The sequence below is a fragment of the Opisthorchis viverrini genome (genome assembly GCF_000715545.1).
Source record: "Opisthorchis viverrini unplaced genomic scaffold opera_v5_335, whole genome shotgun sequence".
Lineage (NCBI taxonomy): Eukaryota > Metazoa > Platyhelminthes > Trematoda > Opisthorchiida > Opisthorchiidae > Opisthorchis > Opisthorchis viverrini.
The window spans coordinates 450533-463354 of NW_008751990.1; the positions used below are offsets into that span (position 1 = coordinate 450533).

Here is a 12822-nt window from a genome sequence, read left to right on the forward strand (position 1 = left end):
AAATCAGATCTCACCGCAGATGGAAAATATGTCCTGCGAGAAAAATAAACCTTTTATAAGGCATTCGTTTTTACATCTTACGTAATTAGTCAACAGTGAAGTGAACGAGTTCTGAAACAATAGAGGCCATTTTCACTGAAGACGTGATGCGGTGTATTCGAAGGAGTACTCAATAATAAGCACATTGTTTTATAAATTTATGCACTCTTTTGAAAAATCACGCAGAAAACTTTGCCAGAGATCACCCCAGTACATCCGCTTCTCTTCACACAACCCACCAGAAGAAATATTTCACTTTCAAGACCGTTCGCGCACAATTTTTACCATAGTGTATTTTCTAATATTTTTTCTTTCGTAACAAGTGTGATGGGGGCGCAGAAAACATCTTTTGCAAATTAATTTGGATTTTCAACACAACCGGTTATGGCTATTTGCCAATCAGTCTTTCAGTCGCTTTTCCGGAAGCCCAATATCACCTGGCAACCTCGCTGTCATAACATTGTTTAGTGGTGACAAACTCAAGTTTGGTGATCAAAGACCTACAGGCACTGTGAGGCTTTTAAGGCAGATGGACGCACTTCTCTCTGCAGAAGGAAAAACATATGAAGGCAAGAGAAAGTTAAAAAATTTTACAAACTACAGCAACGTTGCCATGGGATACGATGTTTCCTTGTTTATGCTATGAATGAAGCTTTCTGTATCAAATCAAGGCGTATTCATGGCGGTCATTTGCTTGATATATTGTACCGATTGTGAGGTCGATAAAGACCCATAAAGAATACGCTACCAATAAGTGTACATTGATAAACTTTGTCGTATTAAATGACATGTGAGGCACAATGGAATACAGTCAAAGTTGTTTTTACGACAGAAGAATTTTTACTAGGAATTTTTAGCCTAATCTGGAGCGCTCCAAGTTCAAAATTATAAAACCTAACTTATTTTTAACTTGAGAGACAATCTTGCCTGAGCAGCAGGACCCAAACTGTTGTGACGAGAGTTGGTGTCATAGAACAAGATCAAACAAACCGGTTCTCCAAACACCCTCAGTGATACCGGAACCATAAAACTTTACTTTAGATATGTCGATAAGTCGGAAAAACAAAAGGAGGCTGTTGTTTTGTTGCTAAATAGAATGCTGTGCGAAAAAAACATTATTATCAAATGAAGACAACTTCGTGAAAAATACACTCATTTGCAAATCAATTTGGTTTTCACGAGAGACTCAACTAAATCTCTCGTTTATGATGTTCTACGATGTTCTATGATGTGCTCCACACAGGCCGCCTCATGATTCAGTTAGAACGATACTCGAGATATCGCAGTTTAGTTTCAGTTGTAGAACGTCATAAACGAGAGATTTGGTTGGGTTTCTCGTGAAAACCAAAGTGATTTGGGAATGAGTGTATTTCCCGAAAATAGTCCAATTTGGGTTCAAGTAGCACATACGGTTGATGGAAACTCAGGGACTGCGCCTACCTGATGAGCCCGAAGCAGAAAAGCGAAACCAGTCGTGAGCTGTCGGAGAGTTTTCAGCAACCTTGTGAGTAGTTTCCTTCATGAAAAACAGCTTTGCTTGATCAAATTATCAGATTTGCGAAGCGGAGCATTATTTTGCGCTTTTTTTTGCAAATTACTTCTGGCTCTTCTGGAGCACTCTTTAGACCCAGAATATATCAGCAGTTCTCCCGTTTCTTTCCAGTTTAATTAGGCGTCCTTAAAATATGATGCTTTTTGTCTAGTTGTAGCATACAAAAAGCAAAATTAAAATCAACTCTCGTCGAAGCATCGCTGCTAATCGAAAATTCCCAGCGACCCCCTTACTTATTCGAATTCGTGTTAGTAATCCTGCTGTCGGTGAAAAATGCAATAGATTTCTCACCCCAACATAAAGTCAGGGCTTTTGCTTGGACGGATGAAAATGGCCTTCAGAAGTTATATTCACACTCGCCTTAGGTACTGGTGGACCTGTGCTTCCAATCAGACAGTTTGTTGACTTCCACCAAGCACTCGGTCAAACCCAGTCCTCAACGGGCCCTGAAACAGCAAAACAAAACTGGGAAGGTGATGTGTGTTGGCCTAAGTTGTACGCACAGTGTTTCGTCGCCGAACAAGCGAAATGTGAACAAAAGTGGCGTACACGCTCGTTTAGTTTTAGTTGTTGTTTTGTCAACACGTGAATCAGCAACATTGCTTCACTTGTGGCCTGCAATTTTTCCATAACTGCATTGGCGGAATACGCTTTCTACCAGGTTGCGAAAAAAATCGAACATGGCCACCATGTATGTCTAACTACATCGTTTTCTTCCAGATCCTTTTAATTTGAAGCACCTAGTAAAGCAGAGAAACCATGTGGATTTTACTGAATTTAACTGGGACTCGGTATAATACCAAAAGTCTTGGTCATATAAGCGGGATGCTAGCTTCGTCTGCGCACATCATTCTTTCTTTTGAACACAAAAAAACTGAGCTGTGAAAAAAATCTGCACTATAATGAAAGCAACCTTCTGCCTGCTAGGTACATAAAACTGTGAGCCGTCTATGTTTTTTGCTCTCGAGTTCGCTGCTTTCCTTCCACAAGTACCAGGGGAGATTCTTCTCCCTCTCTCGAGCTAATCATCACTTTTGAATTCCTCGCGACCTGTTTACGACGACAAAGCCCATCCTTATTTCTAATTGGATTTTCACCCTACCCGTCCGAAACGATGTCAATTTCTACTCGAAGGCGCCACAAATGTTGTTGACTAGCCAGACAAACTGTTTCCAGCCGTGACCCGCTTGACCGATACTTTTTTTTGTCACAGCGACTGTAGTTATATGGGTTGCGGGTGGCTGTTGAGCTGGCAGGAGCTTGAAAACATTCAAGTTTCTAGGGAGCCAGTGGTAGAGATTCGCGCGCGAGACAGCGAGGGTTGTTTTGGATGATTCCATCAAATCAGTCAACCGTTGCGTGAGTAGATCGGAGTTCGGACATTTGCACGAGGATCCGTTGGGCTAACTTTGTCCCGTTGCCCCAATGTCTGATTGAGTAACGGGTCGATAGACACACACAATCCGACGGAGGTTGTAATCTACAGGGCTCGACACAATGATGCACCGACGAGATAGCGCGAATGAGCATGCATGGTCTTGTCTGAAAAGTAAGAGTGGGAGGATGAAAAATTGGAGATAACGGCACACGAGTGTGGCCGCGGGATGTGGGATCAGTGAGATTGAATTAAGGTGTGTGGGAGAGAGAGAGAGGAAGAGATTTGACTGTCGTTTGAATAAATTAATTGCAGCGCAACTGGCTTTTTGACAATACTAATATGTATGCATGCGCGCGCACCTCCACGAAACCGCGTTTGCCTGCGGGTTGATAATATATTGGGGGGAAAAGTACCCCTTGTTGTTTATAATTATAGGATGTAAACATGAGAAAACTTTTTTTTACAAAAAAGTGAAAAATTCAGCTTCTTTCACATTTGACCCCTTGCTTCCTAACTTACTTAGTTTTACATGGAAGTTTCTGATAGTCGTTCAACAGACGATCAGAGACGAAGATCCGTGTCTCTGTCGATTATTTGAGACATTTCAGTTTCTAATAACAAGAATTTTTAAGAAATACACTCATTTGCAAATCAACTTGGTTTTCATGAGAGACTCAATTGAATCTCTCAGGACGGATTCAGTTGAGGCTTTCGTGAAAACCCAAGTTGATTTGCAAATGAGTGTATTTCTCGAAAACAGTCCAAGTCGGGTTCAAGTAGATCATAAGGTTGACGAAACTCGGGGACTGCACCTACCTGATGAGTCCAAATCAGAAGGGCGAAACGGGTCGTGGGCTGTCGGAGAGTATTCAGTAACCTTGTGAGTAGTTTGTTTTATGAAGACAAGGATTTACAACCATTATCCTGAGAGACAAAATCTACCTTATTTCTGGTACAATGGGATTGAAAAAGAAACTATTTATTGCAGCGATCACCAATAGTTTGTAACGTGGCGTCCAGTTCATAGCTGACTGAGTGTTAAGAGGACGTACAAGCCAAAACCTGTTGTCCTCAGTGGCGTATCTGCTCGGAGTTACTGCGTCAGGGTTATCAGATTCTATCAGAAGATTGAATAAGATGAGGAACTAATTCTCATGGTTCACTTGTGTAAAGCCGACAGACTACCAAGATGTAAATGTGTCGGAATAGGGTAACGCTTGCCCGTTTGTACACGCAAGTTACAACTTTGAAAGGATTGATTAGTGTACACTGGTATATTCGATGGATCATCTTGGGAGAAAGTGACTTGATAGTAAGTAATTTAGGAACTAACGTGACAAAGGCTCACGGCTAGGGGTTTATCTTGTTTGCTGAGTGTAGAGGGCAGCATATAGCAGCGATTTAATGTCGGCATCTTAGTGCACTCTTTTGCAAACAATCGTCGATTTGTTTTTGCCTGCTCTAAAACAAATACTGATTTATACTGGCAAAGTATTGCATGCTTTCAACGGCAAATACAATTCATCAGAATTCAGAGTGCCATAGGAATGTAAATAACGTACGTAGTAGTCACCTTAATAAATGTCGGAACAAGATGCCGATAGTTCGTACTGTGAAGAAAAGGATCTATTGTGTCTCAATGTTACTTCCGTATGCTTAACACTATAGCTCTCTCTATCACATACTCAGTAAATTTCGACGACCTTGGTTTAGCCAGCAATCGAAAAATAAATTTGGAGAGAATCAGAAGGCGATCGGTTGAAAGGCGCTCAAACACTAGACTTTTCTGTGAGTGCTTCTAGTAATCATGAGTGCGTTAATTCGGTACTCGTATGATTTACCACGTTGACTGAACAAGGCTCATGAGGAATAAAGGTGAGTCGAACAGGAACACACTCGCCTTCACCTGTGTCCTCTGAGTGGCTTTCAAATTCTGCTTTCGATTCCAAATTTCTAAATGCCTTCAGAAATTGGTCCCAAAAGCGGTTTCTGTTGCCAAGTGTCAGTGTCGGAATTGATATGCTGGACCTCAGTCAAAATAATGCGTGCATGATATTGTGGAAAATCAAGGGACGTGAAATAAATGTTTCGTTGTACATATCGTTAACGCTTGATGGCTGTGTATGTAGTAGAAAAATGCCTAAGGTAATTTCGTACTTCGTAATCCAAAATAGTTTTACCCTAGTGACGTAAGGATGAGAGTCACAAGCTATTGGACAGAAGCGTAAACATCTCATAAGCACCTTGTTTTAGAAAATTTACCATCCTCATGTATCTACTTGAACTTTTGCAGTTATACATTGACTATCACGTGAGCGTAAACGGACGCTGCACAACAGTTCCACTAGTTCCGTAATAAACTCCACCTTCCATCAGACGCGAGTGGAGTTACGAGAAAGCCACATACTACTCGCGTGCCGGATCAGTAGCATCGGCCGTTACAATAGTACTAATGATATCCAACCGTGGTCCAGAAATCCGCCAGGCTCACCTAAAGTGTTCGAGGTGTTTTGTCAAACTAGTTTCCGATTAGCCGTGCCTGCACATGTTTTGATTGTAGATTCCTTGTTAGTGTTTACAAGTAGTGCATTCCTTTGCTTATCACCAATCTGGGAAGCCCATCTAGGTCTGGGTATGTCTAGGTGGAGAAGTTAGTTGGAGTCGTCGACTCCAAGGAGTGTGAAGTGTACTGCAAAACTCTTAGTATTAAGAAAACTGGTAGTCAGGAAGACCAAATGAGAAAGAGAAAACGGAGAATACTTAATGAATACAGGATGGATCTCAGTACTAACTATTCTTGATTGGAAAGTTCGTTGTATGTTTGACCGATTAGACGTACATCTTGACGTACACCTTCTGGGAAAAAATCTAGTAGCCTCAAGCACTCCAGATCATCCTGATGAACTAGAAATTTGATGCTATTGACAAGTTACAAAATGAAACCCATTCCAGTGAGATCCTTGATTCCGGTCGTGGTGGGTGGCTGTGTGTGTTTCGGATACATTCTAGCATCCAGCAAATCAGTGTTATCAGCTGAAAAGAAGATACACAAATTCAGTGCTGAGCAACAGTCTTTTCTGGCTGATGAAATGTGGCTTTTTGACCAGTTATACTACCCTGATGAACCTAGCAAACGGTACTCAAATAGTTTTGATTACTATAAGTTGCCTTCAGCTTTGTCCCACTTTTATCTATTGCTTGCTAATGAATATTGGTTATCTCATTTCCATTCATACTGGCTAACTAACCCGTTAATTTTCTGTCATATACATATCCCATGAACATCTGAAGCTGGGTCCGAGATCAAAGGGCATATGCGTCTTGAGAAGGTGTTTAGTTATCCACGTATTTTGATTCTGTGTGTTAATCAAACGGGAAGATGTCTTCACAACTGACCCGATTTTTATCAACCATAAAGCTTTCCAAGAATAACTCGGCAAACACCTTAATTTGGCATATACATGATCTGGTCGTTATGGCTCGGCTATCAGCGTGCCGTTCGAGCAAATTCTCAGTGCTAATTTGATGAAACCTGATGTGGTAATTCACTTCCAGATCAGGGGATACCTTCAGTGTTGCTGATCATTGCCGTAGTTCCAGTGTCTATATAGATAGTGCAGGCCTGGTTTTCTGAATAAAATAAACCTACTCTTTTCTTGGGTCTGACCCTTGGGCTAAGTTCAACCTAAGCTCCCACAAATGTTTCATAACGTTGTGCTCATTAGTTTCAAGTATCTGTGAAGCGGAATTCGGATGATGTCCTTGCGCTTGGTCCACAGGTCAACCAGCATCAATTAACGGTGAGAACCTATAAAGATGCTATCACCGTTGATGTATAATGATTATCATTTATTTCTAAAGAGAATGGTCGCACGCGACGAATGCGAAAGGGCAATGGGAGAGTATGAGTGAAAATAGAGAAACTTCTCATTCGAATTCATGAAACCAATAGATGAGATGAATCCCAAAGTATATAAACAATTTGCCAAGGAAACACGCGTCTAAAGACCAACAACCGAAGAAATGACAAACAATGGTGAATGCTCTTCAAGGCGCGGTAAGCGCTAGCACAATCAGGCACGAAGTATCCGTCATACTGGGTCTGGTATGAGGTTAAACGGCAAAAAGTGCACTTAACGCCATGTGCCACGCATAAAAGTGTCATAAGTACGCAGACACCTCACAATGGCAAGCAAACACAAGTCACTGACTGTGACCTTAGGAAGTCTCAGTCCAATAGCAGTCTTCGCAGATTGAGGAAAGCAGATCCCTCGATAGGAGATGATCATCTATTGGTGGACCAAAAAGTCGACATCACAACCGATTGCATGTAGAGCTGAGATTACGGCGAGGGAACAGCACCATACTTCTGCTACTTCTCGGGCTTCTTTACCCCCTCTGCCGGTTTACCAGTGGATAGCCGTTCGTCCCGATTCAGCTGCGTAGATAGTCTGTCGTTGCGTGAGTTTCAAGTGAACGTGGCATCAAGTTGACAACATTGTTCTGCGGTAGCATTCTGCGTCCAACGACAAAGGATTACACGTATTCGGCCACTCATTATTGCCAAGCTAAAATCAGTCCCGCTGCACTAATCTCCAGCTGTGATGCAGAAGATTTGGAACAAAATGTTTGAAAAACTACTGTAACACTGCATTTATCGGCTCGGATGAAGCAGTATCAAGGAAATTCCCAACGCAAGGCCCCCAATTATACGAGCTCGCCTGAATAGATCCACTAAGTTAGGTCAGTATTTTAGAGCCCATCAATAAAGGTCGTGGGCTGTGGAAGAGTTTTCAGCAACCTTGTGAGTAGTTTACTTTATGAAAATATACTGCGATATCTCGAATATCGTGCCAACTGAATCATGAGGCGGCCCGTGTGCAGCACATTCAGTTGCAGAATATCATAAACGAGAGATTCAGTTGAGTATCTCGAGGAAAACCAAATCGATTTGCAAATGAGCGTTTTTTATTATGTGATACATGTGATAAATGTACATGCAAACATTTATGTCGTTTGTCCCTCTGGGCTTCTCTTATTGTTCTTCTCATCCGACCCCTAGGACTCCGGTTGACTCTTTCGCCTATTTACCAGGATCCCCATCCCTGCGTCATATTTGTCCAGCCAATGCTAATGGAATCAGCGTTGGACATACAGTTCCTGAATTTATCGGAAACCTACTGAATGAATCTCATAAAAGTGTGGACGTGCACACGCTAAAGAACTGTTCAAAGCAGAAATTCCCACTATTTGAACAACGACGCAGTTTTCCAAGCAAATCCAGTCAACCGAAGAGAAATCTCTATCCGCTAAACAAATGCATTCCAGCATGCTCTGCTGAATTCCACGGTGATAGCACCCCAAGGCGTGATCAGTCGTCATATCAATTTGTTTCACGTCTATGCCACCCGTTGCCCACACACACTCTAGCTGTCAGTAGATTTACTGAGGCCAGTTCGTTTGTAGCTTCCACATGGTCGAATTCTAATAATATTGTACAATTGAATTATTCCCAGTCAATTCCATTTGCCACTGCTGCTGCTGCTCAGCCTATTATTCAAATTCCGCGCGGATCAATAAAGATTGGCCATCTGATCAAAACAGATCATTCAATCTCAAAATTGGTGAGTCATCTTATTTTGACAGGGCATTTGCAATCCGTGTTCTGGAACATCAAGTAATCCGCCTCAACTCCCGCCCATAAAGCGGGCTTTGGAGAATAGTATTACGTAAACCGTTTGACGCTTGAGTTGTTCTGGTATAACAAGACACGGTCAGCGGACTTTGGATGTTAGTCATATGCCCTTTATTTTTCTTCCCTCAATCCGCTTTTATTGGGTGAGTACGCATGTTGCCAAATTAGATGATTTAGGGTGAGTTTTAATGAGTAATTCAATAAAACTACAGGTTATTGGTTACCACTCTAATCCAGTGAGTTAATTTTATGAATTGATCTTGCTCAGAAAAAAGGGGCGTCGTCAATACAGTATTTGATAACTACGTTGTAAAAGGCAGTAAATAACCAATAGCCGTTTTTCATGAAGCGCAAAAGTTATCAACTTCATTCCAAAACGGTCTAACATCACAGGAATATTCTTAGTACACCATTACACATAAAAAATCTTTCTTTTTCTATGTGCAGTTAACTTATTAAATTTATAGACGTATGGTTCCGGCTGAATATTTTAATCAGGCAGCAGTGTTCGTTTTTCCATTGGCACGGAATAAGTGCCCGTTTCTAACCGTATGAAACGGTGGAGTTTATCACCGCAAAGAACCGACAACAGTTTAGGTTGATTAGCATTTTTGAAAAGGTAGAGACGAGAGATTGCCCTCGGGGCAAGTTATTCAGTAAAACAACAAACAAATTTCACTGAGGAACAATGCTGAATCGCAGCGAATACTTGTGAACCAGTTAAGTCGGTAAACACTTTTTTCGCGTACAGTCCCCAAGTGACCGATAAATCTAATTACATCTGGCTACTTGAAAAAAAGCATTCAAAGAAACAGCGTTTGGAGCGGATAGGTCCGCCACTGATCAGCCTCGTTCGCTCTGTGATTAAATATAGATACTTCGATGGTAAATCTAATTACATCTGGCTACTTGAAAAAAAGCATTCAAAGAAACAGCGTTTGGAGCGGATAGGTTCGCCACTGATCAGCCTCGTTCGCTCTGTGATTAAATATAGATACTTTGATGAAAAAATATCCTTTCTCGGGTTCTAAGCTTTTTGACCATCGTGACTATTCGGGCAAACCGGTGAGGCGGGAGGATATAGAGTAAAATGGGCAATGTAGTGTTACTTCTTGTTGTAAGTGCCAATTTAGATGCATGCTCGGCAGTTTAAATCCGATATCCAGCGTCATCAAAATGTAAATGGACGCACGAGAACATACAAACGGTACACGTGTGTGTTCGTTAAATTTCAAGTGTGTGATACCGGCAGGTAGACTGTACTTAGAAATTGTACAGTAATTAGCGAATTCATTCTATTTTCGAATTTCGCTAGACCAGCTAGACCACCATGCTTCACAAAAAACCTCTGGGCGACAGTAATGTGCAATATGGGCAACTGATCTCCAGAACGCAGTGTCATACAGTCTACTGATGGCTGACTCCATCCGAATTTCTCGTAAGAAACCAGATACTTTGAAAAGTAGCACAGGGTTCGACAGGCTCTGAAGATACCTGTAGCGCAGAGGAAAAAGCATACAGATATCCTGCTTACTTTAGAGACCATATAAGTAGGCACACTAACAGCGGTATCATATATTGATCGTTTATTGATTAGGCTAAGTTCGGCGATGTTCGGGCGCATGAGTACGAAAGAATATCTCTAGTCGGAAGTGAGTCGGAATTTCACTCATCCGGTTAGCTGTAGGAAGGCAGCGTCTGCTTTTTCATACTCGTGAAAGAAAGAAGGCCTTCGCTGCGGAGTTATTTATTAGGAAATGCCAACTGACCGGTTAAAGACTGTTGGGCAGTGAAGCAAAACTCTTATTTGCATCTTGCTTACAAAAACTGGGCATTCATCTTCTCCTGATGTTCATTGACTTCAACCATTCATTGCTCAAATCCTAGCAAATGTTACAAAGCAACTCCACAAATTCCGCATCAGATCCCCCCTTTTAAAGAGACGCAAAGCGAAATTTCAAGGACAAAAATACTACTCGCATGCCTCCCCATCACCCCATGCATCCCTCACCGTTACACTAGTAATAACTGGACTGAGAGTATTAACTGTACTTCTGTCTGCGACGTGTGAATGTTCCAACAACATATCAGTGCAATACCAAATGGCCGTAGTTCTTGTTTTTGGAAAACGCAAAAGTGGAATAATGCAACTCCTTGACTGGTGCCGAGATGCGTAAAATATGTGAAGGCATGGCGTTCAAACAACCCGTTTTATCGACATGAACTCAGAGGCGTTCAAACAACCCGTTTTATCGACATGCACTCAGACCAGATCAATATATTGAGCCGTTCAGCGCGCTTTCAACAATTGGCTTCGCAAGTGTTTAGCTGATAAGGCTTTGCAAAGCCTTTCCGATGGACTATATTAGCCCCACAGGGATAAAAACTAATGCAATTGGGTCGTTCCTAATAATTGCATACATTTTCACGCCACAGGAAAAATAGAGAATAAAATCAGTGAAAAGTACTTCTGTCCGAGCATATGGACTGGAAAGTTTGAAACCAAGAGTTTTGTTTAGACTATAAGTATTTTTCAATTTAAAATAGTACAATTTATTGAATTTAGACTTTTTGGCTACACCATCCGGCACAGTAACTGAGGAAATTCATCAGAATTCCAAAGATTCGTGATTCTCGACCCACAGTTTGGTTTCTTATATGGTGGCTGTTCTAGCATGCACCTCTTTAATTCGATTTATTATGATGACGATTTAAACCGATGAAATCTGAGCGACACTGTTACCATTTGTAGCTTTTTGCGTTACAACTCAGCTCTAATCGGAGAAGGTTCCCCGCATACCGATAACGGCAAATTTTAAACGCACGATAATTCAATCAAGCCACATACGAGAAAACGTTTGCTTCTGTAAGAAGCAGGACGATTCACTATGGGTAACCGCAAACGAACAATAACTTTGAATGAAATAAGATTCATTGGATGTATATCTTTGTAATGTACTACTCATAAGGTTGCTGAAAATCCATCTACAGCCCACGACCGGTTTCGCCCTTCTTGGGGGCAAATGAGTGTATATTCGCTAAGATTCGTTAGATATCCTGCAAAGTGTCAGATTTTCGAACTGTGTCAATTAGGAGGATTATACGGGTCCTGAGTCGGAAATACAATAGGATTTTTCGTGTTAAACTCTAACCCATGGTGGATACGTGATCAAACAAGTCTGCCTTTAAAACGTCGAGGTCGCCGGATTAATCGATCGGATATTGGGGTTTTTCCAAATGATATCAGAAAAGAAAATCAGTGATTGGTTGGTCCAATCAAAGACTGGCCTTTCAAATCCACGGGTTGAATTCACTGAAAGGAAGAAATATTCCAAAATTTGCTCATTTTGTTGATGGTTTAGACCCGATAAAAACTGAAGCCTTCGTCCCTTTTGAATCCCCGATAACGTATGATGGGTGCTCCGAGACTGAAGGATTATTGGCGCTCCTACAGGTCCCAAGGGGGTTATTGCACTGCTGACGGTTAGGTGTCTAACCATAATGGATATCACGGGACCGAAACTTCCCTAATTCTCCTGAATTCTGCAAATTTATGTATGGTATGTGTATGGTACAAGCGTTTAGTTTTCTCGACTTCTCTAGCAGAACTGGCAATAATCTGTTGTTGTAAGTGACCAGAAAAATCGGTACTCTTTATTGTCTTTTTGAATGAAGGCTCTGTTTGATCTGAAATCAGCTGGCCAATCAGTGATGTCTAATGGTAAAAACAAGTGGTGCTCAAAATAGTTCTACAAAATTCTATGCAAAAATATCGCCTCATTTCTGCTAGGAAGGTAATCGATCATCAAAAAATCTCCGCTGATTTCGCCTGAATTTCAAAGAATGCGTAGCTCTTAAACGATAGAAAGAATCAGCCATGACTGTGTCAGCACTAATTCAGTTTGTCATTTGAACCTAACTCTGAGTGTCACCTACGGCGAATACGTATGAATTAAAACTGACAAGAAATCGAGGACCATGCTTACTTGGGGAGGCTCAAAATAGGGAAGTAGCAGAACCTATCCCTCCAAAGAAAAGAGCCTTGTGCTTTATATCGTACTGCAGAGGAGAGAATCTGCTGAGATTAAGCTAGGCGTTTCGCTAACCCCACCTCACTTTAAAAAACCATTGTTCCGCTGTCCAAACGGATTGGAAGAA

At 41.5% G+C, this 12822-nt stretch overlaps 1 protein-coding gene across 1 annotated transcript; it reads right to left on the reverse strand.

Annotated features, from left to right (window-relative positions):
* Positions 1–1462: 1462 nt before the first annotated feature.
* Positions 1463–7258, reverse strand: T265_10086 (hypothetical protein; the record flags this gene model as incomplete). Its single annotated transcript, XM_009176354.1, has 4 exons — positions 1463–1479; positions 3000–3133; positions 3691–3846; positions 7149–7258. 4 exons carry the CDS (start codon positions 7256–7258, stop codon positions 1463–1465), a joined length of 417 nt encoding a protein of 138 aa, XP_009174618.1.
* Between the last annotated feature and the right edge of the window lie 5564 nt (positions 7259–12822).